At 44.3% G+C, this 18,926-nt stretch overlaps 1 protein-coding gene and 1 long non-coding RNA gene across 4 annotated transcripts in view; one reads left to right on the forward strand and one right to left on the reverse strand.

Annotated features, from left to right (window-relative positions):
- The window catches only part of PHACTR3 (phosphatase and actin regulator 3), a 99,959-nt gene that overhangs the window by 37,376 nt on the left and 43,657 nt on the right, over positions 1–18,926 (reverse strand). For all 3 annotated transcript variants that reach the window (XM_015647479.2, XM_015647478.2, XM_015647480.3), the window contains exons 2-5: positions 10,286–10,447; positions 9,353–9,430; positions 5,148–5,330; positions 490–693 (exon numbers count right to left, since the gene is read on the reverse strand). In XM_015647479.2, coding sequence (XP_015502965.1) covers positions 490–693; positions 5,148–5,330; positions 9,353–9,430; positions 10,286–10,447 — 627 coding nt within the window. The remainder of the gene's footprint in view (positions 1–489; positions 694–5,147; positions 5,331–9,352; positions 9,431–10,285; positions 10,448–18,926) is intronic.
- LOC117245331 lies at positions 7,816–9,333 on the forward strand. Its single transcript, XR_004499949.1, has 3 exons — positions 7,816–7,878; positions 8,097–8,163; positions 8,638–9,333. It is a non-coding gene; the product is annotated as an uncharacterized LOC117245331 (long non-coding RNA).

The raw sequence follows: 18,926 nt of genomic DNA on the forward strand, positions 1-18,926 counted from the left end.
CACTCTTATGTGTTCTGTTAACGAGAGCAGATTTCATAGCTCTAGTTTAGACCTGCCCTAGAGAGCTAAGCCTTCAGACAGAAACCTCTGCAGAACCTTTGACTTGAACTAGTGTTTGGCTGTTGTCCTGCTCTCCAGTGGGAGTCCAGGTAATGAAAACATTTAAATCTTCCTTGTATTTTATGGCATATCGATATGAGCATGGGATTCAGCAGATGTTCACAATTGGTTTGATTTGTTTTATGTGTGTTTAGTGCTACAGACTCACAACAAATAATCCCCTGAGAGGTTCAGATAAATATGTGAAGTACAAAGATCAGTGCATTGTTTTCAGGCAACCAGACGTGGTTACTGCTCACTCATTATCAGTGGCCTGATTCTCAGCAGCTTGGGGGTTAAAAACAGACATGAGAAAAGGATTTAATAGTGCTGTGGAGGTGGACAGCACATCAAGGATAGGGAAATCTTTACTGAGCAGTGGTGACTGACCTGTTATGCTCTTGGTGATTTTGGAGATTGCCTTAGGTGGTGGAGCTGGGAGCAATGGAGGGCTGGGAAGCTGTGCTGGGTTTCTTTCTGTCTGCTTCTGGGGAGAATCGATGGATTCAGGTACAAGTAAGGCTTGTGGAGTGTCTTCAGATGCTGGCAGGCTGGCATCTTCCAATTCTTCCGTGGGTGCTGAAGGTTTCTTGGCTAGTGGGAAGATGAGTAAAATTAATGGAACATGAATTTAATAATGATAGGCCAGGGGAAAATGCCAGGAACATTCAGAAAAACTGAACACATGGCACACAGCTAGAAACATTTCTTTTTCACAGTGAAAAAACCTTGTGAAACAGCCAACCAGCCAGGGCAGGTGAAGAATAAAATGTATGAGGATATTGAGGAAATGTTAGTTTTGATGTTCCTGAGAAAACTGATGAGCTTCTTTTACTTACCTAAAGCCTTTTTCCCCTTTTTCAAAATAATGAGGATAGCAAGGCAAAGCAAACTTTTGAGAACTGCAATGAGTTTTCTTAGAGCACACAGCTGTGGTGGCACAGCTCCTGGGTGAGTACTCTTCTGTCTAGGAACAGCCAAAGGGCAAAGAGTAGCAAACCCAGAATATTACCTAAAAACTGTTTCCAGTAGTTGATGTGTGTGTTTCTTTTCCCAGTATGATTTTTATCTTATTTAATACATGATCACAACTTGCTTCCTGAGTCTTCTTTTACTGTACCTGACTCCAGAGCTGTTGAGCATTTCCTGAGGTTAAAGTTGATGGCCAAAAAGAACCTGCCACAAAAAAGATTTGCTATTGGATCTGAGCAGTTAGAGTGGAACAGGGGATGGGTGAAGTACTTAAGAAAAGAAATCAGTCTCCAAAGCCCTAGTCTGAGGTGGTGAATCACTGCTCATTTCAGGATTGTCTCTGCAAGGATGGCAAAAGCACTTAGCTGTGAAAGTTTGTGCAGGGTGAATCACTGAGCAGTTCATCAAATTGACCAGGCTGTGATGAGGGCACAGGGGAATAGATCCAGAAAGGCATGCAGTTGAAGCAGGACACAGGTGGAATTTCACTGATGAAGTCCAAAATTAGCATCCTTGAATTCTGCTCAGATACAGCTGCCCTGGCAGTGCCCAGACTCACACAGAGCCTCACTGCTGGGCTTTCACTCTGTTACATGTCATGATCTGTGCCTTGGCAGGTGTGGGGACCCACTGAGAGGCTTGAGACTCACTCTGATCGCAGCCACAGCCAGGCTCCCTCCAAATTGCTTTTCCAGCCACTCTGGACTCAGCAGTAGCCATGAGGGTTATTTTTCCTACCCCAGAAGGGGGGAAATACTCACCCAAATGGGTAGATCAGTATCTAAAACTCTCCTAAGCACAGAATCATAGAATAGTTTGTGTTGGAAGGGACCTTAAAAGATATTTTGTCCAATCCTCTGAAATAAGCAGGGATATCTCCAACGAGGTCAGCTTGCTCAGAGTCCCATCCAACCTGACCCTGAATGTTTCCAGGGATGAAGCATCCATTACCTCTCTGGGCAGTGTGCTCCAGGGTTTTAGCACCCTTACTGTAAAAAAAAAAAATCTTGTATTTAGCCTGAATTTTCCTTCTTTCAGTTTAAAAACATTGCCCTGTGTTCTACCACAACAGGTTCTATCAAAAAGTTTGTCCCCATCTTTTTTATAAGCTCCCTTTCAGTACTGAAAGGCAGGAACAAGATCTCCCTCTTTTCTTCAGGCTGGATGACCCCAGCTCTCTCAGACTGCCCTCTCAGGAGAGGTGTCCCATCCCTCTGATCCTTTCGGTGCCCTCAGGACCTCCAATAGGTCCGTACCTTCCTGTGCTGACGACCCAGAGTTGGGGTCATTAGAGAGGTCCCAACTCCTGGGCAAATCCCACTCCTTTTGGCACTCTGGATTGTCTAACCAGACAGAGTACCTGTCCCTCCAAACCATTCTAGGGCACCTCCTAAAATCTCGCTGCAGTGGCACTCAATGCATCACAAATCTTTTCTTGACTCAGTTTTGTGCCTCATTGGGAATTCAAACTCTGTGTTAATGAACATTCAGCAGCCTCGTGCTCAGAGTGCTGCGTGGGGAGGCACCAAGGCACTCAGGCACTTGGAAACAATAGCATTGGCAAGATAATGGCATTTAATTTGTTGACAAACAGATTAATGAGTGTGCCTAGAAGGGGAGGAATGAGTATTTATCATTCAAAAGAGACAGGAAAGAATAAATATGCATCATTACCATGAGTTCTTGTGAAATTTGTCATAACAGGAAAGCTGCTGTATGGGATAGTTATGTGAATTATAGAAGGAAATCAATTTTTAAAAAGTACTTCTAGGGAAATGTCTTGTTCCAGTGTAACATCATTTGGATGTTTGTACCCACTGCACAGGAGACAAAGTGTGTAATAGAGGAAGGGAAAAATAGAGTCACTAATGGGTTACATCATAGAAAGATCAAGAGCCCCAGTAGATGTCAGGAGCTTGAGAGGAAAATTAGTCAGATTTGAGTGCATTCCCCTGAGAGGAGCAATGCTTTCTCTGGCAGTGGCTCCCCTGGAATCAGGGGGTGTCCCTGGGACAGGCAGGGCTGCTTGGCACAGCTGCAGAGGAGCAGCCACAGTGGGACCTCCGTAGAGAAAAGGTGGATCCCAAATACTCCCAGCCCCAGCCAGACTTTTTTGGTCCTGAGCTCCACCCTGCTCTGGGAGTGGTGTCAGGCAGATCTGAATCTTGAGCACACAAACCCATTAACAGATTTCATACTGCAGAGTGAATATTATCCTGCTGAAAGTATTCCAAGTGCTCGGCACTAGGCTCCTGCTGGAGCAGAGAATTATTCATGGAGTGCCACTTGTCAAAATGCCATCTCATTACCAGGTAGAAATCCTCCCCTTGGGACTGTCCCCAAGCCCACTGGCAAGGTTAGGTGGGGAAAACTGCCCTCTTTGTGCCCTGGCTGTTCTTCTTCTGTGTATTGACATGAACATGAAGACTGCAAATTGTGTTTTCTCCTCCTTGGCCTTTATCCCACATCCTCAGGATGACATAGAACACATTGGGTATAAAGCAAATCCATTCATTTTGTTTCTAGCTGGTCACTTATTAATATAAATTTCTGGAAAGGCACCCACTGCATTAGGCCTAGATTGAGCCCAAGGGCAAATGTTATAAAAAACTCAACATTATTATAAACTTAGCAGCACACTCTGAGAGTTTGGAAGAGCTTTCCCACCCAATTAATTCCTTCAGGTGCACTCACTAGAGACAGGAATACTAGGATGTACAGACAGAGATAAATAAGCACATAAAGATGAGATCAGCAATAATTTTTTGAAAGCCAGAGGCCACCAATGGGAGAGGTAGAAAGACTTCCTACAAATTGGACTAGGGAGACAGGAGAATGTAATCCCATTGTTATTTTTTGTGGAATCTGGGAAAATGACACCTCAAAATATGGAGGAAAAGAAATACAGAAGACAGGAAAGATTTTTTCAGGGAGGTAATAAAAGGAACGAGGATTAGGGAAAGAGACCTAAGGAACTGGGATGATTTTGAAAGCTTCAATACATGATTTTGAACACATTGTAAAGTAAATTTTAAATCACACTATGAGTTTATGCAGAGACATAAGGTTAAATACATGATACCTTACTAGTACTACCTTTCCATGATAGGATGTCCCAATGGTAAGAATTAAAAGTTCAGAAAGAAGTTTCATTAGTGATACAGAATTAAATGCTCCAGAGTAGAGAAAGAATAAAAGAAACCTGTAATCTGGCCAAGATTCGATCTGGTTGTTGTAAGAACATGGAGATGAAAGGGTTTTGCCTCATCTGAAGAGGGAATTATTTCCATTCTGAGGGTGAAGCAGGCAGGGGTGGGCTTGGGGAAAGCAGCTAGGGGCTGGGACCCCTGAGAAAGCAGAGCCTGAAGAGGTGGGACAGAGAACAAAAGGCAGCCAGGGAAGATGGAGAAGGGGTAAAGATTGACCAGAGGTCAGAAAGATCCATAATTAGTACATGACAGTCCTCACAAACCAGGATATATCATTATCTCTGCAGCTTTGCATTTCTGGGTTGTCAGGAAGTGAATGGAACCTCCAGCTCCTGGGTTGTGCCTGGCTGCTCCAGTCCCTAGGAAGTGTTTTCATGGATGAGCTCACCGGAGCTGAGCTGCATGAAAGGAGCTTGGTTTAGCTGATCTCTGCTCCCGGTATTGAGCTTCACTGGTGTTTGCAGCATGCTGGGCACAGAGTGGTGATCTGGACAGTGTGGGCTGTGTATTGACATTGTTCTCCTGAGCCACGACAAATACGTTCAGGCTTGGCACAGAAGTTTAAGAAATCTTTTTAAGAGAAGCTTATTTCATCTTCACAGCAGCCACTGCTGATACCCAAGGGGCACCATGCCAAGACTGGATCATCTCATAATTCAACTAATCCCATCGTGCCAAGCTTTGTGTAATTCCTCAGCTTGGTAGAAGTCTCAAAAATCACTGCTATTAAGTACCAATTGATAACCTAGTGTGGGGCTGAGCTGAATAAGGTGCTTTGACCCTTTGATGCACTGAGATATTTGACTCCTCAGCAGAAATATTTTTATAACACTTCATGGTTTTTTGAAAACGTTTTATATCCAATACCTGCATCTTCTTTCAGCTCATCCAAGTGCAGCTCCTCAGCAAAGGAGGTCACGTTGGTTGTGGTTGCTGTTGTGGTCTCCTGCTGCTCCTCCTCTGAGGTGAGTGCCTGGCACACGGCTGCTGGAGCCTCGCTCTGCGTTGCCTTGGTGGCATCATCACCAGTGCAGGCTTTGCCTTCAGTATCTAAAACAACAAACCATTTAATGTCAACTAAACCATGAGCAGTGAAAGCTGAGGCTCCCTTGCTATCCCGTTGAGAAGAGAGAGCATCAAAGCTGCTCATGCTCAGGGAACTGAGACTTCTCTTAGAGCAGCACCTCATCTCTGTGTTAATCACCTTGTAATGCAAATCCTGAGGACACAGCTCATCTGGATACAAAAACTCAGTTTTCTCAAGGAGGCACCTGTTTGGGTGGGCAAGCAGCTGCCTCAGCAGATGGCCACTGTGCTCTGGAAGTAGCTGCCATGGGGGAGATGAGCAATGGGCAGAGGTCTCTGGGAGAAGGCAATTCCTTCCTTGCATGAGCAGAGCCCGTGGTGCAGCACATTCCCAGGTTGGGCTGACATGTCTGGGTAGTGTCAGGTTCTGTGCACAACTCGCCATCCAGCAGTGCTGCAAAGGCTGCTCATATTCCCCACCAAGCTGCAGGTTTTTAGCACAGTTTTAGTTACTCATCTTTGAAAAGTGTGTCCTGTGTGATTGAGCTGATCAGAAATTCAAATCCCTCCTCATGCAGACCTAGATACTGCTCCCTTTGCTTACTCTGAAAGATTTTTGTGCCAGTGATCCCTGCAGCTGTACGCATCTTGATGACTGAAGCTTTTCTAGTATTCTCCTATTCAGGTCCTCAGAATACAAACTACCCTTTTACTCCCTTGGAATTTACAAGATCTACATCACTGTTGCAAACCACAGAAAGCAATCACTTCCCTCCCTGGCCAGTTCTTCATGCTGATGGACTCTCCTGCAGTCCACCCTTCACCTCCCAGTTTGAATTCCTCAGTCCTGGAAACTCCTTTCTGGAAGCTCCTGACAGGGCTATGTTTTCTTGCAGTGATATCATTACAAGTTCCTTGAACATTGATTTAAAATAGCAACATTCACAGTTACCTCTTTTTGATGCTATTTGGACAATCTGCAGGGTAATTTCTCATGCTTTTGGGTGAGGGTATCAGATTTTGGCCCAGAGATGCTGCGGAACGGATGCAGTATTTTTGCACACTGAGCTCACTCAGTCTGCCTCATAATCACGTTTGGTGAAAAGTTACTGTTCTTAAAATAGTCCTTGCAGTAGCACAGTTGCTATGATACAGGGAAGGGGAGGGGGGAAAAAGTTCATTGCCTACATTTGAGCTCATTTGTGAAGGCAGCCTATACATAATCGTCGGTGTATGAACCACTGCCCGCATTGTCTGACAGGCAGCCCTTCCCCAGAGCTGTAAGTACAGATAAACCCCATCAGCTTCGTGCTCACAAAGGGGAGAAACATCAAGGTGGGAGCTCCCTAAATGTGCTCAAGATAACTCTGCACGTTCCTCACATGCTCAGGAAAGGCTTCTGGCAGCTGTGGCACGATGGAACAGAGCCATCCCTGCAGCCAGAGACAGGGCTGCTCCAGAGCCGGCCCGGGAGGGGCAGTGACTAGCGCAGGGATGGCAGATGCTCCTGCTGGAGGATTTTGGAGACACAAAAGCGATGTTCTTGGGTAGCAGTGGTCAGCTTGTGCTTAGATCAAAGTGGGTGTGCTGCTTTGGGTGCCAGTGGTATTTTAGAGAGAGTCTGGGGACAGGACAAAGCACAGACCTTAGATCCACAGGAAAGGACAGCACCAGTCCTCAGCACTCCAAGGTAACCTGGAGCAGGGCTGTGATTTTTCTGGGAATTAACCCCACTGTGTGCCAGACCCTGCAGCATGTAATCTCTCAGGGAGTTGAGCTGGTTCCCCAGAGTGAAGCTGCATTTCAGGAGTTTTCCAAGGGCAGGTTGTCATCTGCCCTGTGTGAGCAAAGCCAAGAGGAGAGAAGGGGACATATGTGGCCCAGGCCACTCAGTGAATGGGCAGCCAGGACTGCGGGTAGTGTGAGAAGAAAGGGTGACATAGCCTGCCAGGTTATCACCCACACAAGGACAGCGCAGTTCCACCCTGGGCTGCTCCCAGAGCCCTGCAGATCTGCACCAGCCCCGAGGAGAGCTCAGAGCCTCATGGGCCCCAGCCAGGGCCACTGCCAAACACTGCTGACAGGCCAGGCTATGGGGCTGAGTGACACCCACTGCAAATGCATGGCGCTTCTCAGGCTGCAGCATCATCCCTATTTATGAAAGTGAGCCGGAATCAGCTCCCTGGAAGTGAAGATTCTCTGATGGAATAGAGGGATTTAAGGATTTACTCTACTCTTTTAGCACAGTATTGCTGCTTTGACAATTGCAACCTAACTGCGTAAACAAGGACTTAGCCTTGAAACTGCTGCCACTTCAGCTCAGTCCAAGTAGGGCACTAATCATTTACTGAGAATTATTTGGGTCAATTTTTTTATTCCAGATAATAAGCTGCTTCTACTAATATAATAAAATAACCCTGGAGATTCACAACACTCAGTAAAGAAAATAACTTGCAGGCAGCTGCAATGTCCTTCAGCTGACTGTGATCCATTCTTCCCTTTCTGGGCACAGGGAGGCACTGGAAATTTGTGTGATGTTTATAGGAGCTCCAGGCAACTTTCCTGCAGACAGGTAAGCAGTCTGTTTGCAGCTGTCTAGTTAAAAGCACAGCTTGTCCTCACACCTCACTGGACTATATTTATTTAAAGTATTTTAATTTTGTCAAAATGGTCTTGCTGCTTGGCATCACCTTTTCCTCCCAAACGTTCTTTATGCATGCAAGACATTGATTCTTCATTATTACCTCTTAATGTGCTCTACAGAAGTTCTATTTTACTGGTTTTTTGCAGAGATGGGGAAATGCATGTCTTCAAATTCATGGATTATAGGGAATTCCCTGCTTCTCATGGAGATCGTGTATGTACAGTAATGTTAATATGTTAATAGGGCAACTAATTATCTAGAATTATGAGAGACACAAAGACTTCAATGGACAGGAATTAAAAATGAGCTTTATAAGAACTTCCATTTTAAAATGAATGGATGGTTTTATAGATTATTTAACATAAAATTTAAAATATATCCAACAGAAAAAATAGTAAAATTACTTTTCTCCCATATATAAAAAAAAATCCTGTTTAAAATGCTCTTTTTCTGACTCTTCATTTGCTTGGTTTCACTCCAGTATGGCATCACTGAGTATTGTCCCATGGGTTATTTATTGGCATGGTATTTGTTTTATACGAAAGAAACTCAATTACTACTTTCAAAGAACATAACTTCTATCTGTGAGATTAATCAAACTCAAAAGGCCAGTCCTCTTTCATGACAGTATTTCTGCTATGATGTTTTCAAAGTAAAGATGGATTTGTGGGGTTTATCTCTGTTTAGGTGGAAATGGCAATTGGGATGTCGTCCTTGACATTGGGAGCTCAGTTAATCTCACAGAACAGTCACCCAGATCTGTGTCTCCCTTGAGCATCTGTCAGGGCTTTGGAGCACAAGAACCACATCCTCTGTGAGTGTTTCTGACACTTTGTCATTTTCCTTCCATGACTTCTGGTTTGTACTCAGGAAAGCTTTAAAATGACCCCACTAAATGCTTCACTTTTCCATGGGAATGAAAAGCAGGCAGACTGGTAACACGTTACATCACAAACTTGGTTTAGTGGAAGAACAGCTGAAAATATCAGATTAGGATCATTTGATGGGATTTGGATCCATAGGTTGGTTATGTTGGCTGACTGTATCTGTATGTTGAAGTTTGTATTTATCCAGCTTGAGCTGGATTTCTTGGCAGAAGGATTTAGCTGGGTTTAGAGCAATTACATAAAACATACGTACCAGTTCAGATGCTCCACATGTAAACCAAGGGAAGACAGAGCTGCATTCAAGATGGGAGAGCATCAAACACTGAACTAAGTGGACTGATAGCAGCAGGGAGGAGCTTGAAGGATGACAAGCCTTAAATTGAAACACTGAGTTTTCCTTCTGTTTGTATTGAAGGGTTTTATTCCTTTCCTTGTTTATTCTGCTTTTGCAAATATGTTTCCTGTAGTCCTGAAAGAGCCTCTGATAAAAAATAACATTAAGAATTTTTACTTGCCTTGTTCCATCATCTCCAGAAGGCCTTTCTTAATGAGTTCATCCCGCCCTTGCCGCGCTGTCATCTTCTTCTCCAGCACTGCACAAAGTAGTGGCACAACACAGCAGCAGTTACCAACAGAGCAGTCATGTAATGGGGTGAGAAAGGCAACATGGACATTCCCTCCAGTCTCAGCTCTTGTGTGCTTGGAAAGGACTGCAAAGATTTTGTTTTGGGGAGCATGGATTGGTCAGCTGTTTGTGCCTCTTCCTTTGTTAAAACCACCACATGTTAAGGTGAGGTTTATGATGTGAGGTAGTGTCAGATCACTCTGAGTGCAGAGTCATAGGGATTTCAGAGCCTTCTTGCTGTTGCCTGTGGCACCTTGGGGCTGCCTTGGACAGTGTCCTTCACTGGGACACTCCCACAGGATACAGGAGCAAGAGGAGGAAACTGCAGCGTCCCATCTTAGGAAAATGTAAGTGAGGTTGTCTCTGTACAGATCTCCTGGGACATCCCTTAAGACCAGTGAGGGGATGCTGTGCTGTGTGCTGGGCTCCTTCCCCTCAGAGACAGCTGCTTGAGGGAAGGCATTTCACATGCTGCAGCTCCCTCCTGTCACTTCTCATCATGTTACTGTGACCTATATAAACTTCACCCCAAATAAAAGGGGTGACAGTACTCGGGGCCATTAATGTAGCCTGTGTGGAGAAGGGACAGCCCATGAAAAGCAGTCTGGAGGCAAGGCTTGTGCTTCACTCTCATATTTTGACCTTTTCTTCTAAATGTACTATATTGTGTTTATAGGAAATCAGCCTTTATGGGCCCCTCCTAGCCTTAAACATTATTAATCTGTTGAATGCTGGAATCTCTGAATTGGGTTTGGCTCAGGTCACCTTTAACATGTCCCATGAAAGCTTTGCTGTGCAGATCCCTCTCTTGTTCTCAGCCTACCTGCAGATGTCTGCTTTAGCTTCTCATTTTTCTTTTTCCGCCACTTCCACGGTTTGAAGATCCTGCCCAGTGTTGCCAGTTTGCTGTTCCTCCTCACTGGTGGAGTTCGAATCCCTGAGACCAAGTAGTCAGAACGCACTGCAGGGGACTGCTCCATCTCATCTGGGAGGGGGAAAGAGGAAAAAAATGTGAGACAGAACCTCACAGTGACTTGCAAAGGGCAGGCAAAGGTGCTCCCCAAGGCAGTGGTGTCACTGTGCTCCCAAAAGCTGCAGGGAGCTGTCACAGCCTCCAGAAATGTGGACAGCTGAGAGCTCCCCATGGCTTTAGTAAGAGCAGTGGAAGTTTAACACATCTGTAAATCAGGCTCACGTAGCCTCCAGTTAATCACATAAATGTAATGCTCATTTAGAAAAATGCAGACCTTTATAAAAAGCTGAGAGGAAGCGTGAGGGAGCTCAGATCCCTTCGGAATGCCCAGCTTCCAGTTCTGCTCCTGGGTCACAGGATATTGCTGGCTTTTAAATGAACTCTTCACATGAGCTATCACAGAACACACTGACTTTTGTGAGCTAATGCAAATCTTGTATAAATGAAGAGTTTGATATGTGTAAGTAAAATCTCAAAACTACTGTGAAAATTTATTCCTTGAGAAAGCTAAGGGGAAAATTCTTTCCCTTTTGTCCAGCCAAGCCACAGGAATTCAGAGATAATGCTTCAGCTGGAAAATCAATTTAGGTATTTTTAATAATTTTCCTTGAAAATGCACCCTGAATTTTGCTTATAGACAAGTGTTGCATGAAACAATACCCAGTGAGTATTCACAGTTGTGTGCCAGCCAGTGCCATGGAAGACAGTGGGACAGTCCCCTAAATGGGGTTATTGATGTCTTTACTGACATTTGTATTTGAGCACCAGTACAGTAATTGTTGAAAGAGAAGCTGCCATCAGACCTGTTACAGAAATAAAAACTGAGCAACAATTTGTATTTTTTTTCCCAACTACCAGTTATGACTTAAATCAGGAATGTGAAGCAATGAACATATGTACATTTCCAAGTAATTTTTCTCTTGAACAACAACATTTATCATAAATTGCTTTATGACTGCAAGATCATACATATCCAGCATCTTCTAGCTTTGTTTTTAAGTTAACAGGGTGAAAATGCCTAAATCACAGCATGGAGGTTGGGATTTCCAAGTAAACAGGAAACAATTTTTGGAAGATTATTAAACACAGCAGGGGAATGAACACATTCCTCCTCTTCCATTTAATTTTCAAAATGCTGGTAATAGAGATGAATCATGCAGTGGAGACAAACTAAAAACTTGGCTGTGTGAACTATCAGAGCAGAGAAAAGCTGTAACAAGTCCCCACACACATCATGCATGCCCAGTAAAATTCTCTTTCTTTGTATTGAATTTAGAGCATCTTTTTTTCTCATTCCACTGAGTTTATCTGGGGGCTTAATTTACAAGAGGTTTAAAGTAGTAATATTTTTTTTTACCTTTAAAAGCATGGTGCCTACATAAGGTGATATTTATAATTTACAGTTTACAGGTCAGTATTAAGTTGAGAGAGAAAACAGCAATGAGCCTCACACAGAAGGAAGGCAGTAGGCCACAGACCACAGCTGGAGTGCCAAGATATTCTGCTCCTTTCCCAGCAGCGTATTCAAAAATGAGAAGTACCACAGAAATAAGCTTTGAAGAATTAGAGCTGATCTTGATTACAGCAATAGCAATGAGAATGGAAAATGGCAGAGTAGATCTCCTATTAATTTGCTATTATGATCACTTTAAAGCCTCAGGAAATAGCATTTGGTCATTTCTTGTGACACCTCTTGAGTGGAAATAGAAACGTTCACGAAATTAGCTCATCTCAGAAGAGCTGCAGATGAGGCTGTGAATCAGAGCCCTGTCCCTGGGAGCTGCAGTGGAGTGGGACAAGCTCAGCTCAGCTGTCCCTGCTCCTTGCTCCTGCACTGCTGCTCTTCCCAGGCCAGGAGTTTCTCAGGCATGGAAGTGAAGATTGAACCAGAAGCTGATTTAGTGACTCTGCTGTTTCCTTCAGGATGTAGGTGTCTGCAAAGTGGGTTAGACATCCCCCACACGTTTTAATACCGGCAGCATGAGGTCATGTTAAGTTTTTGCCAGCTAGTGGCTATGCAAAGAGCCAAGAAATCATTTGAACCCAAACCTGTGTGTCTCCAGCAATGCTTATGGTCCCAGATATTCCCCTGAGAAGGGGAATGGGGGGATATCACAGGGACACTGAGGTTTCCCTGAGTGCCCTGTAGGAATAAGTGCTTCTGTGGTTTCCACCAGCCCTGCCAGCTGGGCTTCTTCCCTCCCTTTCTGCCCTCTTGGTTATGGAAATGCGAGGATTTTACGCCTTAGACTTTGATGGCAGATCAAACACAGGTAGAAATCCAGTGTAAAAGAAGGAATAGCAACTAAAACATATGTTTCAGTGGAGGTTTTTGTGGGCTTTTTAACTTTATTAATGTTTCTCATATGGTACAAGCAGTTCTTCTCACCATATGCAGTTTCTATACTGTGCATTGGAGGAGATGGACACAAATAAAAATAGATAGAGGCACAGCAAGACAGATGTCCTGAAGTCATAAATAACAAGGAAGTGGTCTCACTGGCATTGAGAATCACAAGAGAGCCCTTAGAGCACCTCATTTCCAGTCAGTTCATTTTCTCCTGGTTGTGGGTTGGCTGCTTGGGAGATCAGAAGTTGACAGCACAAAAAGCAGTTCCCACATACAGCAGTGACTACTGGAGGAGAAGGCACTCCTAAATATCAGCCAGTTCCTGCAGCCAACAAGCTGCCAAGGCTTGCCAACCCTCCAACCACTCTGTGAAACATTCAGCACATTTTTTTAATCTGCAGTCAATATTTTAATTATGCTAACTGTTCTGTGGAATAATGTGGTTACTTCTCCCAGAGCCTGACAGCCTGGGGCCAGGCCATGCAATTACACAGGGGATGTCTGCAAAATATAAACAGCCAAGAGCCAAACCATGACTCTCCCAATCAGCAGGGGGAAGTGAGCAGCAGCTTAACTTGCTGTGTGATGTGGGAGGATGAGGGACAGTGGTTATCAGGGCACAGAGAGCACCAGGTTAACCCCCAGCACAGCAAGGCCAGCCTGTGCTTGGCCCTCACTGCCCCACAAGCAGGCAATCCTCAGCCCTGTGGGGCCACAGGGTTTTGCTCTGGCTGATGCTTATTGTCTGTTTATACCAAAATCACTTTAAATTCCTTGCTGTACTCATTTGAGGGCAAAGACTTCTGTGCTGGAGCTTCAGCCCCAAAAGAAACCCCTCACGTATCACAAACTCGTCACCTGTTCCATGGGTGCTGAAGGGGTGGAAACCAATGTGGCTGTGCCCCTGCTGATGATGCTGGGCAAGTTCTTCTTACAATGCTAGCTCCTAACAGTGGTGCAGTGTGAGTGGGTTAATGTCTGAGACATCCCCAGTCAGAGGAGGGGAGAGGTTCCAAAGTGCTGGGCATTGCTCTGCAGTGCAGCTCTGGGCTGCAGAATCAACCAGGCAACAAAGAAGAAGCAAACAAACCATAATATTCATTACATTTGGCTCCAGGGTCTGACCCCTCAGAAAGTCTGAGCATCTGCAGCTTCTGTATACATCAGCAGCAGTTGTGGTGAAAAACACCCCCTTGCTTTCTTCTTTAAAACATTGTGGTGCCATAAATAGAGCACTCTTCCTGCAATTCTGTTCTCTGTGGGAATTGTGCAATGATTGTGAAGGTTTTCTGCTCATAGAAGCTCTCCCATTTACACATGTCAGACCCTTCCTCCATCCCAGCCAGCCTCCCACAGAAGTGGGGCAGGTTTGCTGGGAGTTGTGTGAATGGTGTGCTGGATGTGTGATGGGAGAGTGCCCTGGGCTGCCCACAGCCCTCCCTCCTACAGCAGCCGGCTCTGGTGCTGAGGTGATCATGTCTGGGTGATAACAGCACTGTTAAATTGAGCACTGGGCTCACTGAGTTGGCTTTTTCCAGACGAGCCAGAGTCTGTAGCTGGATGCCTGGGTCGATGACTACATCAATTGCAAGGTGCATTCCACAGGCTGAGGAATGGCAACTGGGAACATCAGGGATGCAGGGCTGAGTTACACTGACCTTGCCATGCAGACAGGCTGCAGGAGACACGAGATGTCCTCCTGTGAATGCAGCAAGAAGTTTGTGGAGAGATGAAGGATGATGAATTTTAATGTGCTGGGAGTTTTGGTAACTTAAATTCATGGTAATGAAAGTTGTGCCTTGCTAAATCCTGTGTGTATGTTGGTAGGAGAAGGACCACTGAAAAATCTGCAACCTGCAGGCAGTTTAAAAATAACACAGCAGACAAGAGCTGCAGGCAAATTTGTAAGGCAGGCGTGCTCTGTTTGCTGATGAATTGGTTTGTGATGCAGCTCTGCATGTTTTCCCCTTTACTGTCATTGCATCTCTCTCTGCAACTCATATATATCGAGCTAAAAAAGGAAATAAAGGTTCCCTTTGGTCCACTGCAGAGGACAGAGACAGTGAGTGGAGTCAAAATGACCTTTCTGGCTTTTGGGATAGAGGTGCCTTTACCAGCAGTAACTTTCTGTGCTGCCTGGAACTCAGGGCTGCCTCTAAAAAGGAGGTGAGGGAGGGTGACACAGGGGGAGCTGAGCTCCTGAAGGGTTCCTGTGTCCTCCTGCTCACTCCTAAACCAAGCCAGCACTTCCCTCAAGCTGCTTCTTGCTGAGGGTCCTTGTCATCCAGTGAAAGGAGCCTGCAGGGCAGGGGAGGCAGAAAGGTGGTCTTGGTTTTAGAGTAAAGATTATCCTGAGTGTTGTGAAAGAGAATTAGCAGCAGGAACAATCCCCCTTTTCGTTAGTTTAGCATCCTAAAAAAGAAAGAACTGACCACAGTGACTGAACATACAGGACAGGGGTAAGTTGCTCCTGTCTGGAAGCTTTTGAATGCTTCTGTGTTATGTTTCAGAAAAGCAGAATTCAAACTGAAGAGTTTTTTTATTGCATCAGTTAGATGTTTCCTGTGATGGAGCTCTTCCTTGTTCTAAAAATGTTTTCTGTCACCTGCATTTCTGCAGACATGCTCTTTCTTGACTCTCTGAAAGACAACTGCAGCAAAATGTTCCAGTTTGAAGTTTCCATTTCAGTTTTTTGAACATGGACTATTTTGATTTTTGCAATTTTGAATGACTGTTAGAAATTAGAACTGAAAACTGTAAAGGAGAAAAGAAGTTTTTAACGAACCTTAAATTTATTTAAATTTTGAAGGACTTTGTATTTGACACTATGAATGTTTCAGTATTCTTTGGGCTTGGTTTGGAAAAAACTTACACAGAATCCTTTGTAAAAGAGTAAACCTAGTTCTTAACAGTTTAGATATTTAGAAAAGCAAGGTACCTGTAGTAATTATTGAATGTAATTATGAGCTGATTTTGGGTGCACAGCTGTGTATGTGACACAGATTGTTGCTCTGACACATCATATTCATTACACCAAAAAAACACTGAAATAAAGTAGGGAAAATTACAGGTCTGAGGTGCAAATTCAGGCATTTACTTATCCAAATTTTCATGTTTTGTATGTCAACAGTGTAATGAAAAAATGGCTTGAATTCTTCTCTCTTATTTCAACCCTCTATGTTCATGATTTCCCGCCATGGATTTCATCCCTCCGAGATGAAACCTCCCAAGGAGCAGATGGAGAGTGGGCCAGGTTTATCCACATGGCACCTACGTCATTCCCCGAGTTACCTTGGGGGGAAAATCTGGCACAGTAGATTTGTGCAGGCTGCAGACTCATGGAGATCCATGAAGGCAGGGTGAAAATGCAAAGATAAGTAGCAGGGAAATACACAGACAGCTCTGGGTTCAGCTTCCCCTCAGTAAAGGCTGTGCTTGGGCTCAATCACTTTTATTTTTGCTGGGTGATATAAATCCTGATTAAGTTTTTATACTTCCCTGCATGAAAATGCAAGTTTATTATGTGGTCTCCAATGTCTGAGCTTCCATTTTCACTTCAGACACAAAGGTTTGCCATTTGTCCTCATTCTAGAATTTCCACTGCTCTTTAGTATGTTAAATTATAATTTAACATTTCTCTCTAATTGAAGGAAATAAAATAAAAGCCCCAAAACATAACTTGTGGGTGGTAGAAGGGGGCTGTGCTTGCCAGGGAAGTTTATTTCCATTTTGTCATGCTGAGCCTCCTTCAAAGTATTTGGATTTTAAAACCAGGTTTCCCTGACATGAATGGGGAAACAGATTATGCTTATCAAAGGAAAGAGAGCAGGGAAGTGGCAACTCCAGCTAAATCTCTTAGATAAAAATATGATTTGTATGCTTGAGATTTGTGATTTCTTCCAGAAAACGTTCCTTTGGAAAGTTGACATATCACCTACCAGCATTACCACCAAGTGAGCCAAGGTGCAAAGAAATTAATCAGGAACTTTTCATGCTTCTGGATCACTGTGTCAAGTTCCAGCAGCACTTGCTGTGATATACAATGCACGGTGTGACATTAGCAGTTCATTAGCACAATAGGTTTGTCAGTGTTTGCATAAAGGAGCCCACAACACGCCTTACCTGGGTAGGAAAGAGCTCAGTAACAATAAAAAAATGTGGCTGATGAAGGATTGCTGTGCAATCACTGTTAATTCAGTTACCTGAGCCTGTGCAATGTCTTTGGAGAGGGGAAAGCTGCCTTTTGCAGCCTCCTCCCCTAATGAGAGCTGGCTCAGGCAGCAGAGCAGCATCTCCCCAGATCCACAAAAAATCCATTCAAATAAAATAAAAATCCTTTCAAATGGGCACTGCCTCTGCAGAGGGCCAGGAGCCAGCCTGTGCCAAGTCTGTCCCTCCTGCAGCTGCAGGGAGTTTGTGACACTCGTGTTCCCAATCCCCAGGGCTGGGCAGTGTCCCCCAGGCTCCTGAGAGATGCTGTGCTGCAGGACACAGAGCCAAGCCCAGCGAGCACAGGGATGGTTTGGATGAGGCTTGCCATGCACTCAGAGCACTTAAGCTGCTGTCTGCACTGCAGGACCAGCTTTTCATCACCTGCAGTTGTTTAATTAGCTGTAGCCTTGCTGCAAACCTGTTGAAAGGATGTTTTTTATAGCATCCTCAGGGAGTCTGCAGACTGAAACACACCCTGGGCTGTCTCCAAGAGGCACCTTCAAATCCCTTCCACTGCAGTTATCCCTGACAGCAGCTGCCTTTAGAGGGACATGGAACACCCAGGGAAGCCACTGGTGTAAGGGCACTGTGTTTTCCAGCAGGGACCCACCCACTGCTTTTTCTGGGATTCATGGCCCAGGACTGACCTGTTTAGAGTTTCTCCAGTTTATGGGAGTCTATGTCTGTCAGACATACAGTCAGCTCTCACTTTACATCTCTCCCAAACTTGTCTATTCAAGAATTAATCAAATCTTCATGTCCTATGCACTTTCATGTCCTTGTAATTCCATGCATAATTTCCTTCTTTGCTCAAACACATCACAGCTCTCAGTTGGTGCTGTCACTGTTCAGTGCCACTGCTGCAGATGGAAAACACTCTTTGTGCTCTGTGAAATGCAAGAGCATCTCCTTTTGTTTTGTTTTCTCCTTTATCACTTCTGCTTCTTCACACTCTTGCTTTCCTCACATCCATTGGCAGCAAATACACCTCAGTCACCAGTCTCTGGTGCTCGCTCCAGGCCTGCTCTACAGAACAGGACAGAGTTTTGGGAGCAGGAATACTTAGACAACAAAAATCTGACATAAACCAGAGCAACTACAGGGAAAGGTAGATAGAAAACAGGCACAGTGATTGAATTTAACTTTTGTCTAAGGTTGTGCATCCAATGTGGCTCCTTGTAAAACTGCTCTAAAGCTCTCAGTGATTTATACACTTGGTCGGTATGGAAATTGTAATTAAACCCTTCTTGGGAGGTTATTTCACCTGAATGAATGGTTAAATATTTTATAGGGATGGATTGCTCTGCTGGATGTAACATTCTGTAAATATGAGACACATGTAGGAAATACTTAAAGGGGAACATAGTTTTTAAAAAATCATCTATTCCACTGTCTACTGGTGTTTATCAACAAGGCAGTTATACTAAATACTCAGCAGTTCTCCAAAGCAAGGTACCACAAACCCCCTTCACCTTTGAAAAGACACATCTGTGCTTAAACACAGAGCAGAGTCAGATGCTACCAAGTCCCCAAGGGTGATGGCACTTCTCACCTGTTCAGTCCTGCATTAAACATCATCATTAGCATGGAACCTTCTCAAAGCTCAGGTATGGGTTTCAAAGCACCAGTCTAACCAAACTGCAGCATGCCTTCTAAAATTCAATTTGTCACTGTCCAGGGCCAAGAGAATAATTGCTTATCAAATTTACTGTAGTGATTATCACTGTTTGCTTGAACCAAGACCACAGTCTAGTCCTAATGGGAATGGCAAGATCTTCAGAGCAAGAATAAACATGGAAATTACTCTAAATATGTGAAGCTGTCTCCTCTGCAGCTTTTGGAATGACTCCATTCCAGGTTGTTTCCCTCTTCTGTTATAGGAATTAGGAAAAACAAACTACTGAGTTGTAATCCCTGGCCCGTGTAAGA

The sequence above is a fragment of the Parus major genome, chromosome 20, assembly GCF_001522545.3.
Source record: "Parus major isolate Abel chromosome 20, Parus_major1.1, whole genome shotgun sequence".
Taxonomy (NCBI): domain Eukaryota; kingdom Metazoa; phylum Chordata; class Aves; order Passeriformes; family Paridae; genus Parus; species Parus major.